The sequence below is a fragment of the Protopterus annectens genome, chromosome 9.part0 (genome assembly GCF_019279795.1).
Source record: "Protopterus annectens isolate FY-2018-M chromosome 9.part0, PAN1.0, whole genome shotgun sequence".
Lineage (NCBI taxonomy): Eukaryota > Metazoa > Chordata > Ceratodontiformes > Protopteridae > Protopterus > Protopterus annectens.
This window is the reverse complement of record NC_056743.1, coordinates 331,983,890-332,009,952: the sequence shown is the minus strand read 5'-3', so window position 1 is coordinate 332,009,952 and position 26,063 is coordinate 331,983,890. Positions and strand designations below refer to the sequence as shown.

At 43.0% G+C, this 26,063-nt stretch overlaps 1 protein-coding gene across 1 annotated transcript in view; it reads right to left on the bottom strand.

Annotated features, from left to right (window-relative positions):
- The window catches only part of LOC122811222 (V-type proton ATPase subunit B, brain isoform), a 1,846,974-nt gene that overhangs the window by 1,414,101 nt on the left and 406,810 nt on the right, over positions 1-26,063 (bottom strand). The window contains exon 3 of the mRNA XM_044082914.1: positions 19,031-19,129. Within this exon, the coding sequence (XP_043938849.1) occupies positions 19,031-19,129 (99 nt within the window). The remainder of the gene's footprint in view (positions 1-19,030; positions 19,130-26,063) is intronic.

The window sequence follows — 26,063 nt, the reverse complement described above, 5'->3', positions numbered from 1 at the left end:
TTAAATATACATCTTCTAGAAATCCCATACATTCATAGGTTGGTACTGAGCTATCTGCCCGAAGGCATACATTAGCCCAGCCACGTTGTGCGGTATTCACCGCCCCTTCAGTAGTTCCCTACACCCTTGTACTAGCAGCTAGTATCCTTGGCCCCTATCTAGTAGTGCTGTTAGTGTGATCCCTGGTGTGAACTTTCTGTTACCCATCCACTCATCAAGGTTCCTCTTAGGTTCATAGGTTTATACTAGGCTATCTGCCCTAGGGCATTTACAAGCCTAGCCAGAGTGTTTGGCTTTTGCCACCCACTTTAAAATGAATGGCCTTTTTCGAGGTTAGTATACTGTGCATCTGTCTAACAGTGACACAGAAGTGATACCTGGAGTAAATCTACGATCTCCCATCCACTCACCAAGATTCCTCTTGAAGAGAGTCAATGAGGGACTCTGCCTAACCTGGACTGGGATTTTATTCCAGAGTGACGGGAGCCTCTAGGTTATGAATCTGTCCCTCCAGCATGTCCTGTTTATTTCAGTGCTGAGGTTAAAGTCTCTCGAGCGTGTAGCTCGATGGGGTTTGGATTTTCTGAGGTGCAGCATGTCCATTAATTCTGGGTTGGACATGGCTTTATAAGTCAGGCACAGATCGCGTCTGAGCAGGCGGTATTCCACTGTGTAGAGCTAAAGTTTCTTTAACCGGGCAGCATAAGGCATCTGTTTGAGCCCTTTGATCCTCTTGGTGAGGTACTTTTGGGGTCTTTCCAGTTGCTGCAGGTGTCTGGTAAGGTACATCCCAAAAGGGGCATTGTACTCAGATTATGGGCCTGATGAGGTATGAGTAGAGGCACGATGACCTCCCCCTGATCTAGAGGTGAATCCCTTCATGATTAGGTGGGCTATATAAAATGATTTTTCTAACCACTTTGGCCACGTGGTTGTCGAATGAGAGATTGCTATCAACTTGGGTCCCCAGGTCCCTAATTACGTCTTCCATACTTAATGGATTACCATCTATGTGGTAATTTGTGGGCACTTTGTTTTTGCCGAAGGGGATGACTAAGGCTCTGGCACCAGTTGTCTGTTTCTATGAGGCCCTTTTGTAGGATGTTTGTGTCGGCTGGAGAATCGATTATGGCTCCCAGTTTGCAGTCATCTGCAAACTTGGTCAGCCACAGTCCTTCCGTGTTGGCCTGTACCTCCGAGAAATATATACCGAGCAAGAGAGGTCCCAGGACTGAGCCTTGTGGGAAGCCACTTGTAACTGGTTTGGAGTCTGACATGGCTCCAGCAATTCTAACCATGTGGGTTCTGTCCTTGAGCCAGTTTGCAACCCATCTAGTGACATAGGGGTTTATGTTTAAGCTGGTGAGCTTATCTATAATGCCCGAGTGGGGTATTGTATCGAAGGCTTTTGCGAGGTCCAGATAGGCTGTGTGGACCGGACCACCTTCCCCTCGTCAATGGCCTTGGTGACTGTTTCAAAGAAATCAACAAAGTTTAAGAGGCAGGATCTGCCCTTAAAGCCGAACTGGGTAGGATCCAGTGTCTGTAGGTCCAATATCTTTATTTATGTGGTCCATGATTATCCTTTCCATAGCTTTGCAGACCAAGCTAGTCAGGCTTATGGGGCGATAGTTTCCAGGATCTGTTGAGGCACCACCTTTGTAGAGAGGGACCACAGTTGCTGTACGCCACTCTTTGGGTACATATCCTGTAGTAAGGCTGAGATTGAACAGTAGTTTTATGTTTGGGTTTAGCTCTTCTTGGAGTTCATATAGGACGCAGCCCGGGACACCGTCTGGTCCCATTGATGCTGTGTTTTTTGCTTTGGAGAGGGCGGCTCTTACCTGAGCATCTGAGATATCAGGGGGGCAGCACTCTGCTGGGATAGATATTTGCCCTTTGGTGGGGAAGGGGAGAAGTTTGCCTGAACCTGTCAGCTAGGATGTTGGCAATGTCTGTGGGTTTGGTGTATTTTTTGTCATTTTGGACTAATTCTGAGCATATCTGGGAATTCCCACCCAGGTTTCTAACATAACTAAAGAAAGCCTTGTGATTATCCTTAGTGTCCTGTGCAATTTTTCTCCCGAAGCTGGCCTTAGACAATTTTATGAGTGCCCATAGTTTTTTGCTAATACTGATCAGAGATGCCTTCCCTTTTTGGGATTTTGCTCTATCATGTAGTAGCTTCCTCCTTCTATTGTATAGTTTTGTTTATGGCTGGGGTCCACCAGACAGGACGCCTGCCTTTGGAGGATTGGGTCTTGGTTTTGTTTGGGATTGCATGATCCATGCATTCCTGAAGGTGTTCATAGAATGCATTTATAAAGGATTCTGCGGTCTGGGCAGTATTTTCCACAGGCCAGGGGGCTTTGAAGGATTCCACCTTGGTTTTGAGGAGTGTGAAATTTGCTTTAGCGAAGTTTTTCACTGTGGTTTTCTGGGCAGGGGCTGGGGTCGGGATGTGAATATCTAGTGAGATTAGTTTATGGTCTGATCTTACCAGTGAGGGATACACTTCTGATCTGGGGCATAGTGTCCCCATGTTGGTGATGATCAGGTCCAGTATGTTTTCCCCTCATGTGGGAGTGGTAACAAGCTGTTCCAGAGGATTTGAGTTTATAAATTCTAGGAACCTTTGGGCTAGGGTGTTGGAGCTAGAGTAATGCTCCCAGTCTATGTTTGGGTAGTTGAAGTCGCCCAATATAATGGTGTTTGGAGAGACCTTCATATTTTCCAGTGTTCTCAGGAAGGCCGAGTTCGGTTCCTGGGTTTGGGAGGGTGGTCTGTAGCAGGCTATAAACTAGAAGGCAGTTTTACCAACTGTTAGTTGCACATGGATAGTCTCTGATGCTTCGTGCTGTGCCACCAACCTGGAGGTGTGGGTATCTTTGACGAATATTGATACTCCCCCTCCTTTTGTGGTTCGGTCCAAGTTTTGGGGCCGAAAAACATGGTATGAGGTATAACCTGGTAGTGCTGGGGTGCTCTCGGGAGCCTTGAACCAGGTTTCTGTTACTGCACAGATATCTATGCTCTCCATGCTAAGGAGAGTTTCGAGTGCGTGCATCTTGAGGTTTAGACTTCTGGCATTGAGTAGCATTACTCAGTTTCTTATCCCTTGTGATACCTATGGAGGTGGGTTTGTCTTTTGAGCCTTGCCTAAAAAAGGCACTATGGGGGTGGCAAGAGCCTTTGCCAATATCCGAAAGCTCAGGGGTGACAGGTGCAAGCCGTCCCTAGCGAAGCATCGTGGCTTGTCGAGCATGTCATCCCAGGCTGACAGGCATTGGATCCCCTTTGAATGACACCAATACTTAAGCCAACTGCTGAAATTGATCATCTTGTCTTCATACTGTGGCATCATTCTTGGTGAGGGTAAGATGCTACTCAAGGTCAGGGTCATACCGGCCTGGGCTACATGCTCAGAGAGCTCCTCTATGTCTCAGGTCATTCACACCAGCATGGACAATGACGGAGTCATATTTGTACTTGCCTTGGAGTGACCTGAGTGCTTGTGTTATGTGGCGGATCCTAGCGCTCGACAGGAAGCTCACCGTGACCTTCTCCTTGTTCAGCCTGGTGAGAGGGATGTCAGTGTGCCTGACGATAGAGTCACCTATTACAAGTGTATCAGGTGTGTTTAGCCTTAAGGGCTGTGACTGTTCAGCACACTGGGTTTGTGAGCTATGTGTTGCATGTGTTTTGTTTTGGGGTAGCGGTTGCTTGGGTTTCTGCTTTGGAGGTCTCTGTTGCTTAGGCAGATTTTTATTTAGAGCCTCTGAGTATGTTTTTGTGTGTTTATGCATTTGGTTTGCTGTCGTGGTAGGTCTATGTGAGAATGGAATTGTAGTGAGTGTGGTTTCCTTCTCCTCCTGACTGGTTACGCCAGTACTAAATTGAGAGAGCTTAGCCTCCAGTTTGGCTATATGGTTGCATCTCTCACATGTGTTGGAATTTGTTGGGAGGAGGAGAGGGTTGTCTGTGTACATGAGGCAGTTGTAACATTGCCTCAAGATTGCCAGATTCACCAGCTGGACCGGAGAGGAGATTGACAACTGACCTTTGGACATGCTAGAATAGTACTGGGAATTCCTTTATAATTGAAAAAAGGGCCAATTAGGAACAAGGTACTCAAGGGGAGTTTGCGAGGATGTAGTGCTTTTAATTATTTAGTGCTGACTTATATAATTGCTTTAGTGAGCAAGTGCCAGGCTTTAGGAGTAGGAATAGGGTGTTTATTATGAGAACTAGATCAGTTCTAAGGGAAAAAGTGAAGAGCAGACTTTGTGGAGCCGAGAATGGTTTAAACCCAATTAAGCGGCGTTGCCCGATGCTGCGCAAAATCGCGCAAAGCCGTGCTAAAGCAGGTTTTATACAGGGGGGGACTTGAAAGAGCTAGAAATTGGCCCAAAACGGCCAATAGACTACCAGATTCTTGTGCTGGGAACACTCCTCCATGGATAGATAGGCTGCTCTAAGCTCCCCACTGCCACTGGTGAACAAAGAAGCCTCCCTTTACCCAAGAAAGGAAATGGGCAACGCAGGAACTTTCCAAAAGTCCAGAATACAGCAAAGCCTGTATTTGGACTACTCTAGGTCAGGAAAGACGGGAAACAAGGATAATTTGTTTGTTTTTGTTTTTTTTTTTGATTCTTGTTTCTTGAAGAGTGATAGTGAGGGGCTCGGTCTTATGTAGATTGGGACCCTGTTACATAGTAAGGGAAGTCTCTGTGAAGGGAATCTATCCCTACAGCGTGTTCTATTCATTGTTGTGCTGAGGTTTATATCCCTAGAGCGTGTAGCTCGAGTAGATTTGGTTTTGCTAAGATGGAGCATGTTCAACAGTTCTGGGATGGACATGGCTCTGTACGTTAGACAGAAATCGCCTCTGAGAAAGTGGTTTGTAACAGAGAACAGTCTTAGCTTTTTTAATCGTGCTGCATAGGGCAATTGTTTGAGGCCAGTAATTCTCTTGGTTAGGTACCTCTGTGGTCTCTCCAGCTGCTGGAGATGTCTAGCCAGGTACATTCCAATTGGTGCACTGTACTCAATAATGGGCCTGATGAGGGAAGAGTAGAGGGGCACCATTACATCCTTTGATCTTGATGTGAACCCTTTCATGATCAGATGGGTCACATAGAAGGATTTTCTAACCACTTTGGCAACATGAGTATCAAAGGAAAGCTGGCTATCTACTTGGGTCCCTAGATCCCTTATTTCTTCTTCAGATTTCAGGGGATTACCTCCTATGTTGTAGTTTGTGGGTACTCTGTTTTTTCCAAAGGGGATTACTACACATTTTTTTGCATTTAGCTTGAGACCATGGCTTTGACACCATGCATCAGTCTCATTTAGGCCCTTCTGGAGGATCTCCAAGTCGGCCGGAGACTCTATTATAGCTCCCAGTTTTCAGTCGTCCGCAAACTTAGTCAGCCACAGCCCTTCCGTGCTTGCCTTTACTTCTGAGAAGTATATGCCAAACAGGAGGGCCCCAGGACACAGCCCCGAGGTACACCACTCGTTACTGGTCTGGATTCGGACATAGATCCCGCTACTCTTATTTTATGGGATCTGTCTAAGAGCTAGTTTGCGATCCATCTTGTGACGCAAGGGTTTATGTCCAGGCTGGTGAGCTTATCAATAATACCTGAATGGGGAATGGTGTCAAATGCTTTAGCAAGGTCAAGGTAAGCCGTGTGTACCTCCTTTCCCTTATCTATAGCCTGAGTAACTGTCTCAAAGAAATCCACCAGGTTCAGGAGGCATGATCTGCCCTTGAAGCCGAACTGTGTGGGGTCCAGCGACTGAAGGCTCCCAATCTCTCCATTTATGAGTTCCATAATGATTCACTCCATAGCCTTACAGATCAGACTGGTCAGGCTTATTGGTCGGTAGTTCCCAGGGTCAATTGTGGCCCCACCCTTGTGTAGCTGGACCACTGTTGCCGTGCACCATTCTCTGGGCACATATCCTGTGGAGAGGCTGAGACTGAACAGGGTATTAAGATGCGGGGTTAATTCCTTTTGGAGCTCGCGTATGACACAGCCTGGGACACCATCTGGTCCCATGGAGGCAGTGTTTTTAGCTTTAGATAGAGCCTTGTTAACCAACGTATCAGTAATAATTGGACTTGCACAATGCCCTGGAATGGTAATAGGCCCTTGTAGGTGGTGGTGGTGGGGAATTTGCACTGAACCTGTCAGCCAAGATGTTGGCAATGTCAGTGGGGTCAGTGTATTTTGTTCCATTTTGTACTAGCTCAGAACAGACCTGAGCATTGCCATTTAGGTTTTTGACATAGCCATAGAAGGCCTTATGGTTATCCTTGGCAACTTTCCTTTCAAAATTAGCTTTAGTTGACTTGATGAGGACCCTCAATTTCTTACTAATGCTGATCAGGGATGATTTTTCTACTTGAGATTTGGCCTTTTTTTGTATAACTCCCCTCCTTTTATTGTTAAGTTTGCTTATGGCCAGGGTCCACCAGACTGGTTTCTTCTTGCTTGAGGAAGGAGTCTTGATTTTATATGGGATAGCATGGTCCATGCAATCCTGAAGATGCATATAGAGTGCCTTGGTGTAGGATTCCGCATCCTGGATATCATTATCCTTCTGCAAGGGAATAGTGAAGCTTTCCACTTTGGATGCAAGTAGTTTGAAGTTTGCTTTGGAAAGGTTTTTGACTATGGTTTCTTTGACTGGGGGAGGTGGGGGGGGGTGAGGATGTCCATGGTTATCAGTTTGTGGTTGGATCTGACCAAGGAGGGAGTGATAACAGGTGTGGTACAGTGGGCGCCCATATTTGTGATGATTAAATCCAACATGTTGTCCCCTCTAGTGGGGGAACATACTAGTTGTTCAAGGGCATTTGAATTTATAAATTCTATGAATCGCTGAGCATAGGAGTTGGAACATTGGTAGTTCGCCCAGTCTATACTAGGGTAGTTGAAATCACCCAAGATTATGGTGTTGGGTAGAACCTTTATATTTTGCAATGTCTCAAGGAATGCAGAGTGAGCATCTTGGGACATGGTGGGCGATCTATAACCGGCTACGACTTGAAAAGTGTTTTTGCCTGCTGATAGTTGCGCATGAATGATCTCTGGGGCATCATGCTGCACTACTAACCTGGATATATGGGTATCCTTGATGAATATGGATACACCTCTGCCCTTTGTACTGCGATCCGGTAACTGAGGCCAGAAGGTATGATATGAATTGTAACCTGGCAGTGCTGGGGTGCTCTCGAGCCTTGAACCAGGTTTCCGTCACTGCACAAACATTGATTTTCTCCATGCTGAGGAGAGCCTCAAGTGTGTGCATTTTAGAGGTTGAGACTTCTGGCATTGAGTAGCATTACCCTTAGTTTTTGGTTACCTGTGCTGGTTATGGTGGTTGGTTTGTCCTTTGAGCCTTGCCTAAAAAAGGCACTATGGGGACAGCAAGAGCCTTGGCCAGTATTCGAAAATAAGAAGTTATGTACCTACCATAACGTTCCATGTTAGTTGTCTTCTCTCACCTTCTTTCTTGCTGGATGGGTTCGGAGCTGATCCTCGGCTCCGACTCGGCACTTGCTAAGCTCGAGAGCTAATTTTACAGCAACCCTATATCCCATGATGCAAGGCAGAGACTACCCAGATCTCGTTTGGTAGCTAAGGAAATAGTAATATATTCTTCCAACTGTAGAGGAGGAAGAAAAAGTAACAATACTAAATCACATCATAATCCTCAAGAAAGGATCAAGCTAATCTAGTGACACTAGAAACTGAATAGCTAGAAAAGGAATAAAACCTCTTAATAGAAGAGGCATAATCTTCTCGGTCTGACCAGGCTAGGGGGATGGAGGGTGGGACGCAAGAAAGAAGGCGAGAGAAGACAACTAACATGGAACGTTATGGTAGGTACATAACTTCTTAATGTTAAGTTGTCAATCTCGCCTTCATTCTTGCTGGATGTGACCACGTCCCTAGCACCTCTATCCTGGGTGGCTCAATGGAACAGACTCTTGAGAACGGTGGAACCAAAATTAGCTCTGTCTCTGGAGGCCAAGTCTAATTTGTAATGTGAAACAAAGGTATGAGGAGAGGCCCATGTGGCTTGCTGCACAAATAGTGTCTATTGGAAGTCTAGCTTGAAAAGCTGTCGATGTAGCTAGAGCTCTGGTAGAATGGGCTTTTGGCTTAGAAATCAACTCTTTGCCTCTGAGCTGATAAATGTAAGTAATCACAGAAGACAGCCATCTAGATAAAGTCACCTTGGAAACTGGAAGGCCTTTCCTGTTCTCTGCATAGGATAGAAACAGTTGATCAGATTTCCGAAAAGGTTTAGTTTTGTCCAGATAATATCTGAGCTGACGGTGAACATCAAGACAATGTAACTTTTGTTCCGCTCTATCAGAATAATTCGGGAAAAACACTGGAAGATCAATGGATTGATTTAAGTTAGTCTGCGATGTCACTTTTGGTAAGAAAGAAGGATTAGTCCTTAAAGATACCCTATCTTTGTGGAAGATTAAGTAGGGAGGACGAATGCAGAGAGCATGAAGCTCAGATACTCTCCTTGCGGAAGTAATGGCGACTAGAAAAAGTGTCTTCCAGGAAAGAAATTTCAAAGAACAGGCAGCTGCGGGTTCGAAAGGGGGAAGAATCAAGGATGTTAAAATTAAATTTAGATCCCACTGTGGTGGGGGGTCTCTAATCGGAGGTTTAAGTAAAAAGATATCTCGAAGGAATGCCTTGCAAAGTTTATGTGACATAATGTTGTGGTCCAAAAGGCCTATATGAAAATTCGAAATGGCTGCCAGCTGAACTTTTACTGTGGAGGAAGAGGATCCTGAATGAAAAATCACAGCTAGGAAGTCCAAGACCGAATGAATCGGAGCAGTATAGGGGTCTATGTTCCTAGCTTTTGCCCAGAAGGAGAAACATCGCCATTTACTAGTGTAAATCCTTCTGGTAGAAGATTTTAGGGAAGCTACTATGATATCCTGGACGGGATTAGAAATCATAGGAAGCCTGGCTAAGGATGGAAGTGGAGCAACCAAGCAGTGAGGTTGAGAGAAGGTATGGATTGGTGCAGCTGCCCCGACTGGTGGGTCAGAAGATCTGGAACCGGGTCCAGATGCCATGGCTGTACCAAGAGGTAATGATGTAGGAACGGAAACCATATCTGTGGAGGCCAATAAGGGGCAATGAGAATCAACTTGGCTCTCAAGGCGGTTGCTTTCTGAATTACTTGAGGTATCAGCGGAAAGGGGGGAAAGGCATAAAGAAGTCCCCGGGGCCAATCTTGGGTTAGAGCGTCTCTGAGGGGATGGCCTGGAAGGGGGAAGAGAGAGAAGTCTGGGCATTTGCTGTTTTGAGGTGTAGCGAAAAGGTCACAGCAAGGAAGGCCCCACTTCTGAAAAATCTCTTCCGTCACCGATTGTTTGAGAGACCACTCGTGAGGCATGAGAATAGCTCTGCTCAATCTGTCCGCTATGATGTTGGATTTCCCGGGGATATGCGTTGCTATCAGAAACCGCTGAGAAGAGATTGCCCATTGCCAAAGTCTGAGAGCCTCTCGACACAGTGGATAGGACTTGGTTCCGCCCTGTTTGTTGATATACCACACTACAGACATATTGTCCGTTTGGACTGCAATAGTTCCCAGGGGAAGAGAGTCGTTGAGGGCTTGCAACGTTAAAAGCACCGCTCTCATCTCCAGGACATTTATGTGCAGATGGTATTCGAAAGGTTGCCAAGTGCCATGGACCATTCTGCCCTGATAATGCCCCCCCCACCTGATCAGGGAGGCGTCCGATGTAACCGTGGCAACCGGGGCAGGAGGGACAAAGGGTCTGCCGTGATGGACTTGAGGGGATGCTGTCCACCAGGTCAGATGCCTTTTGCAAGTTGGAGTTACTGTGATCTTGTGACGCATGGGAAGTTGTTGAAAAGACCATTGGGCGAATAGCATCCATTGTAGAAGACGCATGTAAAAGCGGGCAAAGGGAAGAAGTGTTATGGCGGCCGCCATAAGACCCAATACTTTCAGAGCAAATCTGGCCTGAATTTTGTTGCTGAGAAGAATCACCTGGACGTGACTTTGAATGTCCAAGATCCTTTGGTCTGTTAACTTTGCTGAAAGTTGTACGGTGTCCAATTTTGCGCCTATAAAAGTAATAGATTGACAAGGCAGATTTTTCAAATTTATAGAAATCCTAGCCCTCTGCAAATGTGAATGGTGTAATCTCTGGCTTGGAGAAGTTGATGCCTGGTGGTGGCAGTGAGGAGCCAGTCGTCTAGATATGGAAACACCTGGAATCCTTGATGTCTCAGGTGAGCCGTAACCACTGCCATACATTTGGTGAACACTCTGGGGGCTGTAGTGAGTCCAAAGGGCAGGGCTCTGAATTGGAAGTGACTGGTCCCCAGCCGAAAGCGGAGAAATCTTCTGGAGCGTCTGTGAATTTTTATGTGATAGTACGCATCCTGAAGATCTATCGAGCACATCCAATTGTCCTTGCCCAGAAAGGGTAGAATGGACTGAAGCGTGACCATCCGAATCTTGATTTCTTTACAAACTTGTTTAGTTTGCTCAGATCTAATATTGGTCTCCAGTCCCCTGTCTTTTTTGGAACTAAAAAGAACCTTGAGTAGATTCCGGATTCTATTTGGTCTGCTGGGACTGGCTGGATGGCTCTTTTTGCTAGCAGTTTTGATATTTCTAGTACTGCTAGTTCCCTTAGACCGGGTGGAACGTCTGGAAGGGTTCCCTTTTGCTGAATTGGGGTTTGAATAAAGGGAATTTTGTAACCCTCGGATATAATTGACTGTACCCATTTGTCTTGAGAAAGGGAAAGCCAGGCTATTGGGTACAGCGATAATCTTCCCCCGACTGCCTCCGAAGGTGGACAATCGGGCAACATCTCAGGGATGCTGGAAGGGTTTGTCAGAAAGAGGCTCTCTGCTACCCTGATTCTGCGGACCCCCTCTGCCCCTAGGGCGGCGTCTATTATTGTTACCCCCTCTGCCTCTGGGGATAAACTGACTTTGTGCGTCAGGCGTGACTCCTTGAGATTTGCAGAACCACATTTTCCCTCCCTTCTGTCCTTTGGGGTAAGGTCTTGAAGGGGTGGAGAAATGGACTCCTACGGCAGAAAGAGTCTTGCCATCTTGTTCGCATCTAGTCAAAGTGTCTTTCACTTGAGGTCCGAACAAGGTCGAACCATCAAAAGGGGAGTTTGTGAAGGATGCCTTGAAGGGGTCTGCAAAATTACAAAGCCGCATCCAGGACTGACGCCTTAAAGCCACTCCTGTGCCTGCAGCTCTACTCGCTCCATCGGCTGCATAAGAAATGAGCCGCATGGAGGAGTTAACAATGGAGTTAAGGATTCCTAGCTGTGAGCTAATCTTATCCTGAGACCCAGCAGCTGACGGATCCTGTAAAACTTCTCCCAACTCTTTAAGAACGTCTCTTTGAAGGCGGGTGAAGTGGCACAAGTAGTTCAGCGATCTCATGGCAAAAGTCGCTGAAGAAAAAAATCCGCTTGCCATACCTGTCCATAGTCCTAGAATCCTTGTTAGGAGGATGGACAGGTACTGAAAGATCAGCTAGTTCCTTCTTGGTGGCAGCAGCCACCACCATGGCATCAACTGGGACACCCTTTGTCAAATATTGTCTATCTGGTGGGGCCGTAATGAATTTTGAAGGCCTCCTAGGAATAGGTTCCACCGAATCCAGAGCCATCCACGCCTTCCGAGCCACTACATCCATAAGAGGGTCAAAAGGCAGAGACACCTAGGAGGTGGAGGGTCGAGATCCGAACGCCTCCAGGTATACCGACTCGTCCTCGGAAGGATTAAGGGAGGGCCAGTTCCTCGGAAGGATTAAGGGAGGGCCAGTTCCCCCTCTGCTTAAGGAGTTCAAGGATGTCTGAGAAAGAGACATCCTCAGAGGAGGACCTTGGGGATCCCTCCGACTCATCCAGGTCAGTATCAGATGTAACAGACTCGGGGGAGTCTAGATGTTTTCTCTTGCATGTCCTCTTACGCGGAGGTTCACCTGACGGATCAGGAGAAGCCTCGGAAGAGGAAGATATTCCCAATTGGGAAACCTGAGGCGTTGGATCTCTGGGTCCGGGAGCAAGAGAGTGGGAAGAGACGTCAGCAGGCACTGTAGTGGGAGGAGCTGATGTAACTGTCCGTTGACTAAGCCCAAGGGCTAGTACACTCATCTCCTCGAAGGCTCCCCAGTCAAAGAGACCAAAAGGTTCCCGCTCCGAAGAGATAGGAACTCCAGGCCTCACCAAGAGGGAAGGCTCCGTGGCAGATGTCGGGGCTGAGCTCACCAACGCCGAAGCCCCGAGAGGGAGAATGTGGTCGGACAAGGGTCCGATGCCACTCGCCCCCTCGGAGCCGACGAGAGAGACCAGACACCCGGATCCCTCCAATGAAGGCCTCAAGGAGGAAGTCGGAGCAGAGGACGACTGAGCCGAAAGGGGTGGCATCGGCTCCGAAGCTACAACGGTCACAGTTCCGAGGAGCTCCGGCTCCGAGCTCTGTAAGAGAGTTGAAGGAGGAATGTTTGGTGGATGTGAAATAGCTACCGTCTGTTGAGACGGGCTATGGAGCATTTGGGCCAATGCCTGAGACTTTAATAGTCTACTCACCACTCTCTCGAGGTCGTGATCAGACAGCCTGGACAACAGAGAAGAACGGCTCCGATGGCTCCGCTCCGAGAGCAAGGGTGATCTCTGAGCCGAACGTATCAACTCTGAGGGGGATCGAGATCTCTTTTTAGAGATCGATGGAGCCAAAGGAGCCGAGGATACGTCGGCTCCAGCCGGAGCAGACACTGAATGTCCAGACTGGGCAGTATCGGCGCCGGATGGAGCTGATACTGTGACTGCTATAATGGAAGGATCGGCTCCAGCTGGAGCCGACCTCGACACTGGTGAAGATAAACCAGTAGCCAATGGCTTGGAACTTTCAGCCGAAGGCTTGATAGGTTTCGAGGGCTTCCCCGGCGCCGACTTAGTCGGGGAGCTCTCAGGCTTTAATAAGCCCTTTAATATCAATTTATTTCTGCTTTCCTGCAGGACTCTTGGGCTGAAGGCATGACAGATAGCACAAGAGTCCTGCAGGTGCAGAGGTCCCAGGCAGTAGATACAAGAAGTGTGACCGTCTGTCAGAGACATCTTCTGACAGCACGAGTCGCACTTCTTGAAGCCTGAGACCTTTGTGTCCTTCGACATAGCTGTGTCGAGGAAACACAAGATGTCAAAAACAAAACACCAACACACACACACAAAAAACACCCAATCCAAAAATTTAAACTAAACAGGGATAACAGGGATAACAACACAGTCAGACACAAACAATCCCTGACAGGAAAAAATTTAGGAAGGGGAAGGCCTAAGGCCTAAGCTAGGGAAAGTGGATAAATAACTCGAAAAAAAGGGAACACTAACGGGAATAGGGTTAAAGTTAGCATTAAGGTTAACAAAAAACAACTATAGTTATGAAAAATTAAAGGGGTTAGACTAAAGTCTTATATTTAGAAACTTACCTGGAGCTGGTAAAAAAAAGGCACCTCGTTAGCGAAGCGGCAAACGAGATCTGGGTAGTCTCTGCCTTGCATCATGGGATATAGGGTTGCCTCGAGCTGGTAAAATTAGCTCTCGAGCTTAGCAAGTGCTGAGTTGGAGCAGAGGATCGGCTCCGAACCCATCCAGCAAGAATGAAGGCGAGATTGACAACTTAACATCCTAGGTGTGACAGGTGCAACTCATCTCTGGTGAAACAGCGAGGCTTGTGTATCATGTCATCCCAGGCAGACAGACACTGGATCCCCTTAGAATGACACCAGAAGCTTAGCCAATTGTTGAAATTGATCATTTTGTCTTTGTATTGTGGTATCATAATAGCCAATATGTTCAATAACTTCTTCTCGGAAACAGTCACCTCTCTAGCAAAGACCATGACTCCCCTCACCTCCCTTCAAAATACCTCTCCTCAAAATAACACCCCCACTTTAAAATTTAGTACAGTCTCCACAACCCATATACGTAAGTTACTCTCAAAACTTAAACCATGCACCCCTTCAGCTGACCAACTTCCAGCTGAATATATGAAGCTAGCAGCAGCAGAACTAGCATACCCAGTCTCTATCTTAACAGAACTATAACCGAATCAACTAGGTAACACTAATGAACTTTCTAATTTCCGTCCTATAGCCTTACTATCACCTCTATCTAAAATTATGGAACTTTGTATACTCCAACAACTCTTATACCATCTTTAACATAATAGCCTACTTGCAGATTCCCAACATGGTTTTAGACCTTTCCATAGTACTTCCACTGCACTTCTCTCCTTCACAGATACTATCAACAAAAATCGCAATAACCAATTTTCCTCTGCTTTATTTCTTGACCTCTCTAAAGCCTTTGATATGGTGAACCATCAACTTTTGCTAGACACTCTGAAATCTCTCTCACTTGACTCTTCAGCATTGCACTGGTTTGACTCTTATTTGAAAGATAGACAACAAGCAGTCCTTTGGGACAGCCATCTATCCTCTCAGCTCCCAGTCACTATCGGTGTCCTTCAAGTCTCCATCTTAGGTCCCCTTCTCTTCTCCATATTTATAAATAACCTGTCTACTTCACTCCCAACATCCACATGTATTCAGTATGCAGATGATTCAACTCATCTGTTCTGCTGCATCTCCAGCTGAACTTCATTCTACCACCCAAAAAGTCTTTACAGCAGCAGAAAAATGGTTCCAACATATCTGTCTCCTCCTTAATCCCCCCCCAAAAAAATCATTACTCTTCTCCCCAACCCTTAAGTCTGCCCCTTTCTCCTTTTCTATTGCGTCTAATAATGGCACTATCATTACACCTGATTCTTCCAATAAACTTCTAGGCTTTACAATAGATAATCAACTAAACTTTGATTGCCACACTGACCTAACCATCAAAACAGTTAATAAAAAGATAGGTGCCCACTATAGACTTAAGCCCTTTCTTACACCTACCACCAGGGTGTCTCTAGCCCAAACTCATCTCATCTCTACATTATTGTATGCTTCTTCTCTCATAAACCTTTCAAAATCTAACCTTCAGAAACTTGCCACAGCCTACCATAGCATTGCCAGGTTTGCCACAGGTTCCCCATTTCAAACCCATCATTGTGTTAATCTCAAAAAGCTTGACTGGCTCGAACTCCAAAATCTTATTCTCCTACATCAACTAGTTATCACCTATAAAATTATCCATTACCCTACTAATACTCCCATACTTAATAACCTTATTGCCCCTTACAGGAATCTTACTTCCCTCCGCACAGCTAACAAACTACTAGTTGCCACTTTCAAATCACACAATAAAGTTGGTGACTCCTTGTTTACAAATAGTGTTGGCTCATACTGGAATAAACTTCCCACAGAACTGACCACTCTAGGCTCTCCAGAACTTTTCAAGAAACAACTAAAGAACTATTTCAAATCTGACTGGCTATGCCCTTGCTCTAACCCTGACTGACCTCAGTTCTCTCCTTTACTCTTCCACTCGTCTCTATCACTAGTACTACCCCTCCTCTGTAGCTCACCTTGAATGTCACTTGCATTTTACTTTCCTACAACATCCCTTTTTTCGTTCTACTTGTTATATTACTGCAACCAGTCATCTCTCCATTTATTTAAACCTTATCCTGCTCCCTGATGTGCTGTTTCTTTATAACTAGTGCCCTGGTACTAAATGTTTATCATTATTGTTAATACTGTACATATTATACAGACTCTTGGGCGAGTCACTAGTGCTGTTTCTTTATAACTAGTGCCCTGGTACTAAATGTTTATCATTATTGTTAATACTGTACATATTATACAGACTCTTGGGCGAGTCACTAGTGCTGTTTCTTTATAACTAGTGCCCTGGTACTAAATGTTTATCATTATTGTTAATACTGTACATATTATACAGAACTAGTGCTGCTTCTTTATAACTAGTGCCCTGGTACTAAATGTTTATCATTATTAATACTGTACATATTATACAGACTCTTGGGTGAGTCACTATTCTCTCTCTCTCTCCAACTTTAATATTCTTGCCTTGTAAAGAATATGGGATTAGGAATACTCACTATTTTAGATTTTGTTGAATTTGCTTCTGTTCTGTTACTATGTTAACAGTTCTTTACATGCCTATAATTTATCTTACTGTGCTGTTTTCATGTTCTTTTATGATTTACTAGTATATAGTGGAGCTTTTCTCCTCGGGCCTCTGCTGAAAATGGACATGTATCCAGCCAGACTAGCCCGATCAACAAATGTAAAATAAATAAATAATAAATAAATCATTCTAGCTAAAGGTATATGCTACTCAAGGTCAGGGTCATACCAGCTTGGGCTACATGATCAGAGAGCTCCTCAATGTCTCTCCATGTAGTCCAGGGAGGTACGTCTTAGATCATTCACACCAACATGTACAATGACAGTGTCATATTTGTACTTGTTCTAGAGTGACCTAAGTGCTTGTGTTATGTGGCGGATCCGAGCACCCGACAGGCAGCTGACAGTAACATTCTCCTTGTTCAGCCTGGTGAGTGGAACATCCGTGTGCCTTACTATAGAGTCTCCTATTACTAACGTGTTAGGTATAGTGTTTTTCCTTAAGGGCTGTTGAGGCACACTGCGGAGGTGAATTGTGTGTTTTCTGGCTTGTGTTTGGGGGTGCAGGTTGCTTGCTTGTCTGCTTTGGAGGGCACTGTTTCTTTTTCAGATTGGTACCTAGTGCCTCCGAATATGTTTTTGTGTATTTATGCATATGTTTTGCCGGTGCTTGTTTTGTAGATTCATGTGTGACAGGTGGTGTGATGCAAGTGTCCCTTATCCTCTTGACTGTCTGTTACAGTCATGGGTTGAGAGCGCTTAGCCTCCAGTCTGGCTGTGAATTTGCATCTCTCACAAGTGTTTGTGTCTAGCGGTAAGAGGAGAGGGTTGTCTGTATACATGAGGCAGTTGTGACATTGCCTCAGGATGCCCAATTCCACCAGATGAACTGGAGAGTACACCTGAAGCTGACCTCTGGACATGCTTTGAAGAGTAAATTGAACTTAAGTCCTGTGGACGATCGAGGGTCTTATGCTATATTATAATAGTGCTGTCTAGGAAATTTGGAGAATAATAATGCTGTCTAGGAGATTAGGACAAGTGCTGATTTCTGTTTTGCAAGTGCTGCAATAAGAGCAGCTGATCTGAAGCACCTGATTTGAGGCTTGCCTAGTTCTAAGGGAAAATTTACAGCGCAGACTTTGTGGGGCCGGGAATAGTATACCCCAACTAACCGACACTACTCTGTGCGCAAGACCATGCAAAAAGAGTTGCAGGGTTTTTCCTCTAGATAAGTGAGGAAAGTGAGTACAAGAGCTGTTTTTCTCTAAGCAAGTGAGAAAAGTAAGTACAAAAACTGTTTTCCTCTAGGTAATGAGGAAGATAGAGTGCTATAGTAATTAGTAGCTTATTTAGTGCTTACAAGTTCTGAACAAGTGCTGAGCATGAACAAGCAAATTTAAGTGCTAAAACTAAGAATCTGTATCTGCACTATATGAGTTACAGGAAAGAAACAAGTGCAAATACAGGCTTTCAAATCAGAAAGTTGGAAGAGATTGCCCAAACGGCCACTAACTACAAATTCTGGGCCAGAACCACTACTTATGTGGCAGACAGGTTACCTAGTGCTTACCACTCCCACTGATAAGCTAGAAGGCTTCCCTCCAACACAGAAAGGCTTGGGGGACTCTGAAGCTTACATACAGTCCTATAGCAAATCTGTATCTGGAAAACTAGTTACAGGAAAAGTAGGAAACAGGCTTAGTTTTTTTTTTTTTTTTTACAGAAAAGTAGCAAAAACAGTAGTAAAAAACAATTCACATGCAGTGCAAGCTAGCATACTTGAGTATGCAGCAGTATTAGACCAAACACAGTTTAAAAAATGCAATTAAATTAAAAAGGACTAAAAACAAGTGCAGAAAGAGTTTATTGGGTAGAATGTGGTAAAGAGATGGGATGGGGGAGTGACCCAGATCAAATCTACGGTGGGACGGGCAACTGCAAAAGCCACCAAATTTAAACTACAAACCAAAAATAGGGAGGGTGGGTGGGACAAACCAAAAATAGGGAGGGTGGGTGGGACAAAACAGTTTCAACAGAGACCTAAGCAAAAACTAACAGTACAAACTTTAAAACCAAAAAAACAAATTCTCAGCTCTGTATATTTGCTGATCAGTCTCTCAGAACAGTGAGACAACAGTTTCAACACAGATCTAAGCAACAATTAAACTCTATAACCAAAAAAAATATACTCAGCTCTGTATAATTGCAGATATGTAAGGCAGTCTCTCAGAACACTCAGCACTGCATTTTAAATATACCTCTTCTAGAAATTCAATACATTCAGCGCTACATTTTAAATATACCTCATCTAGAAATTCAATACATTCAGCACTGCATTTTAAATATACCTGTTCTAGAAATCCAATACATTCAGCACTGCATTTTAAATATACCTGTTCTAGAAATCCAATACATTCAGCACTGCATTTTAAATATACCTGTTCTAGAAATCCAATACATTCAGCACTGCATTTTAAATATACCGGTTCTAGAAATCCAATACATTCAGCACTGCATTTTAAATATACCTGTTCTAGAAATCCAATACATTCAGCACTGCATTTTAAATATACCTGTTCTAGAAATGCAATACATTCAGCGCTACATTTTCCACAATGTCTTTCTCCACTTGTATTCAGGCAATCCACATTAATTCTATCCTACTGTATGATGTTCTATGATGCTAGTCTGCAATGTGCTCTTGAATCTTTTCTCCCTGAGCTTATGATATAAATGTGTACATACCAAGATGATCAATCTGGGCAAACAAACTCAAACATATATGACTCTACTGTACTACAAGGAGCAGGGTTGCTCTGTATTCAGAAAAATTAACCTCTGTTTACTTTATAAAAAAACACCACCTTACCTGGACCACAGCTTTTGATCCACTAACTTCCAGGACCTGTCCACTTCTTTTTGTGCCATCTGGAAGAGTTAGGTGGACAATTTCTGCAAACTTAGGATACTAAAGGAAAAAAGGAAAAACTATTAAGCTGCTATACAGTGTTCAGTGATGCATATATTTTTGTTTGCAGGCTTAAATTTTATCAAATTTCATCACAAACTATGAAAAGTAACCCTACTGAAGTTTCTATTGCAAAGTCACAGCACATGACAAGAACAGACTCACAGGACCAGCTCACCTGGGGATATTGCACTAAAAGGACAGCAGTGTAAAATCTTACCATAACAGTAGATTTCCTTAACACTGTTGCAGCATTCTTTACCTAAGGGATCTACTGCCAAGTACAGCCCAATGTCTAGCCAGTATAACAAAGCCTTTAACTCTTACAGGCATGGTACATTACATGTATGCTCCCCATGTAAGGCACATGGCATAAAGGCGACATATGGAAACACATGCTCAGAACTGAAAAAGTACCAGGAGGAACAGAATGTCATTAGGGACAAAGAACAGAAGGAACAGAATGCCGTTAGGGACAAGGAGAACATTAGTATCCTGGAGGAGGAACAAGAAGAAACAGGAGAGTCCCTAGGCCATGGCAGGAGGGAGGGAGGGAGGGAGTAGATACTGCAACATTGAAGAGAAGGCCATGTACTGTTATGGTGAGATCTTACACAACTGCCCTATGCCTTTCCATATCACTGCTACAGTATTCTTTACTAACGGATGCCTGGGAGGAGGCAGGCACATAAGAGACCTTTACAAACCCATGCAGGATAGCCCTGGCAAAGGCTGCTATGGCCTATAAATAACCAACATGTAATTCTTAGTGAAAGTATGAACAGAAGACCAAGTAGCAGCCTCAAGGATAGATCTGGTATCCAGAGCCTTGAAAACAGCAACACAGGAAGCAATTGCCCCAGTAGAATGCACCCTTACAGATGGGGAAAGACATTTTCCATGAACAAAAAGAAATGGCCTTAGAAAATCGAAGAGGAGATGGTTTGCTTAAGAGACAGCCAAAACCAAACTCCTGGGATGAAAAGAAACAAAGCTGCTCAGATTTGTGAATAACTTTAGTTTTACTCAAATAATATATGGAGCTGTATTTGCAAATCCAACATGTAAACCTACTCGGTGGCAAACTGCAGAGAAGGAAAAAGGAGGGAAAATGAACAGATGAATTACAGGACAAATCACTAACCACATTCGGCATAAAAGGATTAGTATGAAGAGCACCCTGTCTCTGTGGAAAACTAAGAAAGGAGGAATAGCCATGAAGGCCTGAAGCTCAGACACTCTATTGACCACCAAAACATTAGACGGATACTAAATGAAATCTTGTCATTCATGTTTGGGATCCTTAACAATAAGGTAAATGTATTTTTTTTCTGCGGGATGCCTGCTTGAAACACCCTCGGAGGGTCAAACCCCTGGCAAGACTCAATAATGGTTGTAGGAATCATCTCCCTCACTAACATCGGAGGAATCACCCTCAGAGATATTCAGCCAAGGTTCCCCCTCAACGTCAGGTACAGATATTAAAGACAGATCCATGCCAGACTCCAACAGGGTCACGGCAGAGGAATCCAAAGCAACCACTGGATGATCCTCTGGACTTTCACCAGCTTCAACACAGATGACCAGGGAAGGCTTAACAGCAGCCAGATCAGGCCTAACTTTTTAGGCATTCTTGGCAGAGAACTGGCTCTTGGGACAGGATTCTTCCACAGCACCCTGATCCAACAAGTTAAGATCCAGGTAGATGAACAAAGTGGAGAGAGAACTACGTAGGGTCTTAGTCACAAATGTCTGGCAAATAGAGCACTGTGTATGACTGTGGGAAGCATCCTAAAAAAACAGACACTGGTCGTGATGGTCTTTATACGGAATGTGCCTCGCACACTAAATTTTTCCTTTCTGGATGACAATGAGCACAACAAGAAACAGAAGAGAAGAAGAAAAAACCACAACGGGGCACTTATCTGAAAACACAACTTGGTAATCAGCACAGCAGAAGGGCATTAAGAATTATGTTCAACAATGGCGTTTGGACTGGCAGCGAAGTTCTGAGTATGTGGGTCGATATGTCACCTTTATACCCTATGTCTTGCAGGGGGGATCAAACTTGTAATGTACGATGCCTGTATGAGCTAAAGGCTTTGATATACTGGTCAGATGTTGGTCTATCCTTGGCAGGAGATCCTTTGGGTAAAGAATATGGCTACAGTGATATGGAAGGATATCTGCATAAAGCAAAGCAAACATACTCGAACTTCAAAATTCATGTTAGGAAAGTACTAAACACTACAGTCATGCCAGGGGGGTAAATGTCTTTATTAACCCCATCCTCCTTTAAAACAAATTTTGTCTAAACAAAGGTCAGTTAAGTGCACCCGCGTTTGGAAACATACGTTGAGATAAAAATACTACTCACTGTTGGAGCATCCAAAACGGCAGTAACAAGGGAATCCAGGAAGGGAAGACACTAACAGAGTTCGATATTTAAGCAGATGTTAAATACCCTCCTGATAACAGCATCAATTAGGACACCATTAGCAGCATACGTGTGTGTGTGCAATCGACTAATACTAACGGCAAAGCTTATTTTCCTGATGTGCTTGGACCCTAACAATTATAGTCTCCCTTAAGTTGGACTCTAACAGCTTAACTCCTTCCCTCTAGCACAGCTCTTTTGAGTCTGTACTTTTAACTCCCAGTGGGTAGGGGCTTGAGTCTTTAAAAATGAAGTTACCACCTTACAGTTCAAACAAATATTCATATGTATGGATCCATAAGTGTTACTGGAAAACTGCAAATGTCAATAAGAAAAAGAATAATCTTTACATTAGCGGCATTCTTTTATTCACATTATAATGGAATTTTAAGCCTAAACAAAAGCAGGGAATATTAATTTTTTTAATGTTCTATAAACAGTTTATATTTCAGTAAACTTTCAAGCAAGACACATACTGCCAGCAGGATTTTCTTCCTACAGATGTGGGCTTTCATATGAGGCTATTCAGTTCTGTCTGTATTACGTCAATGTTTAGATATTTAGAGAGAGAGAAAAATTATTACAATACAAAGAGTATATAATTAATGTTCAATATTTCTTAAGCTGCATTAGACAGAGGTGAAATATGAATATAATTATTTGCCATCACGTACATTTTAAGATAAAATCTTCTGATACATTTTAGGTAGCATAGTTTTGGAATTATCAATGCAAATATGAACAAGTATTTGACACCTAGAGGTGTCAGTAGGTGGTAATTGCAGAAATGCCTGGAGGCACACTTTCCTGTAGCCGAATTCCTGTTGATTTTTGGGGAGTACAAGTTACAGCTGATAGTGTGGAGCCATCATGAAGTTAGGACAAATAACAGAGCCACCATTTCTTAAGAGATACAGATTCTTTGTTACAGTCGTCTCTGCACTCCCTTATGTCTCTTATCTGCATTGTTACTTTGCTCCCTTTTATAATAATTATCCATTCTTTCTGGCCTTAATACTACATTTCTGGTCACCCAACCTGTACATATTTTTCATTTCTGATTCCGATATCCTTGTATCTTTTTTTCTGCAATTTATACCGACTTATTAGTGTAGTTCCCATTTACATTTCCCGTTCTTCATGCCATTAGCAATGCTACATTTTCTGCCATCTAAACTTCCATGTCTCATTATTTCTGCAACTAGTTCTACATTACCCATATGTAGAAGTACTCTGACCTCAACATATTTCTTTCACAAAGCAAATATGGAGTTCTGGACATTTATGGCATTCCAGATCCATCGGTGATATTGCTCCATATGCAGTTTTGGACATTTATGACGTTCCATATCCACCGGTGATATTGCTCCATATGGAGTTTTGGACATTTATGACGTTCCATATCCATCTGATATTGCTCCATATGCAGTTTTGGACATTTATGACGTTCCATATCCATCAGTGATATTGCTCCTTTACCACAGTCAATTGTTTTGGACATTTATAATGTTCCATACACATCACTGATATTGCTTTTTACCACAGTCACTAATTTGGAAAGCAATAACCCTTCTGCTTCCTTCTGCATACTAACCTCTCAGTCCCTTCTAGTTGCGTGCGATATGCATTAGATACCATTTCATTGCTAATTAGTTAGAAAACTCTAACGTATCTGGCTGCTTCCATTAATTCTACTCAGTGTATTAGGTATTTAATTACTTCACATCCTTTCCTGCCCCTGCCTTTTGTAGCACTGTTTGACATGCATCAACAGGTTCATAACTTACTTTGACTCTAAGGTACTTGGCTGCTTCATTTCAATGAGACAACAATACATGATATAACCTGCTCATTAGCCAATGCGACAAAAATACATAATATAACCTGCTCATTAGCCAGTGTGACAATACATAATATAACCTGCTCATTAGCCAACGCGACAATACATAATATAACCTGCTCATTAGCCAACGCGACAATACATAATATAACCTGCTCATTAGCCAACACGACAATACATAATATAACCTGCTCATTAGCCAGTGTGACAATACATAATATAACCTGCTCATTAGCCAACGCGACAATACATAATATAACCTGCTCATTAGCCAACGCGACAATACATAATATAACCTGCTCATTAGCCAATGCGACAATACATAATATAACCTGCTCATTAGCCAGTGTGACAATACATAATATAACCTGCTCATTAGCCAACGCGACAATACATAATATAACCTGCTCATTAGCCAAAGCGACAATACATAATATAACCTGCTCATTAGCCAACGACAATACATAATATAACCTGCTCATTAGCCAACGCGACAATACATAATATAACCTAATTAGCCAACGCGACAATACATAATATAACCTGCTCATTAGACAATACATAATATAACCTGCTCATTAGACAATACATAATATAACCTGCTCATTAGCCAGTGTGACAATACATAATATAACCTGCTCATTAGCCAACGCGACAACAATACATAATATAACCTGCTCATTAGCCAACGCGACAATACATAATATAACCTGCTCATTAGCCAACAACAATACATAATATAACCTGCTCATTAGCCAACACGACAATACATAATATAACCTGCTCATTAGACAATACATAATATAACCTGCTCATTAGCCAACGCAACAATACATAATATAACCTGCTCATTAGCCAACTCAACAAAACATAATATAACCTAATTAGCCAACGCAACAATACATAATATAACCTGCTCATTAGACAATACATAATATAACCTGCTCATTAGCCAACGCGACAACACATAATATAACCTGCTCATTAGCCAACGCGACAATACATAATATAACCTGCTCATTAGCCAATGTGACAATACATAATATAACCTGCTCATTAGCCAGTGTGACAATACATAATATAACCTGCTCATTAGCCAACGCGACAATACATAATATAACCTGCTCATTAGCCAATGCGACAATACATAATATAACCTGCTCATTAGACAATACATAATATAACCTGCTCATTAGCCAACGACAATACATAATATAACCTGCTCATTAGCCAACGCGACAATACATAATATAACCTGCTCATTAGCCAACGCGACAATACATAATATAACCTGCTCATTAGACAATACATAATATAACCTGCTCATTAGCCAACGACAACAATACATAATATAACCTGCTCATTAGCCAGTGTGACAATACATAATATAACCTGCTCATTAGCCAACGCGACAATACATAATATAACCTGCTCATTAGCCAACGCGACAATACATAATATAACCTGCTCATTAGCCAACACGACAATACATAATATAACCTGCTCATTAGACAATACATAATATAACCTGCTCATTAGACAATACATAATATAACCTGCTCATTAGCCAACGCGACAATACATAATATAACCTGCTCATTAGACAACAATACATAATATAACCTGCTCATTAGACAATACATAATATAACCTGCTCATTAGACAACAATACATAATATAACCTGCTCATTAGCCAACGTGACAATACATAATATAACCTGCTCATTAGACAATACATAATATAACCTGCTCATTAGCCAACGCGACAATACATAATATAACCTGCTCATTAGACAATACATAATATAACCTGCTCATTAGCCAACGTGACAATACATAATATAACCTGCTCATTAGACAATACATAATATAACCTGCTCATTAGCCAACACGACAATACATAATATAACCTGCTCATTAGCCAACGCGACAATACATAATATAACCTGCTCATTAGCCAGTGTGACAATACATAATATAACCTGCTCATTAGCCAACGCGACAATACATAATATAACCTGCTCATTAGCCAATGCGACAATACATAATATAACCTGCTCATTAGCCAATGCGACAATACATAATATAACCTGCTCATTAGCCAACACGACAATACATAATATAACCTGCTCATTAGACAATACATAATATAACCTGCTCATTAGCCAATCCAACAACAATACATAATATAACCTGCTCATTAGCCAACACGACAACAATACATAATATAACCTGCTCATTAGACAACAATACATAATATAACCTGCTCATTAGCCAACATGACAATACATAATATAACCTGCTCATTAGCCAGTGTGACAATACATAATATAACCTGCTCATTAGCCAACGACAATACATAATATAACCTGCTCATTAGACAATACATAATATAACCTGCTCATTAGCCAACGCGACAATACATAATATAACCTGCTCATTAGACAATACATAATATAACCTGCTCATTAGCCAACGCGACAACAATACATAATATAACCTGCTCATTAGCCAACGCGACAATACATAATATAACCTGCTCATTAGCCAATACATAATATAACCTGCTCATTAGCCAGTGTGACAATACATAATATAACCTGCTCATTAGCCAATGCGACAATACATAATATAACCTGCTCATTAGCCAACGCGAC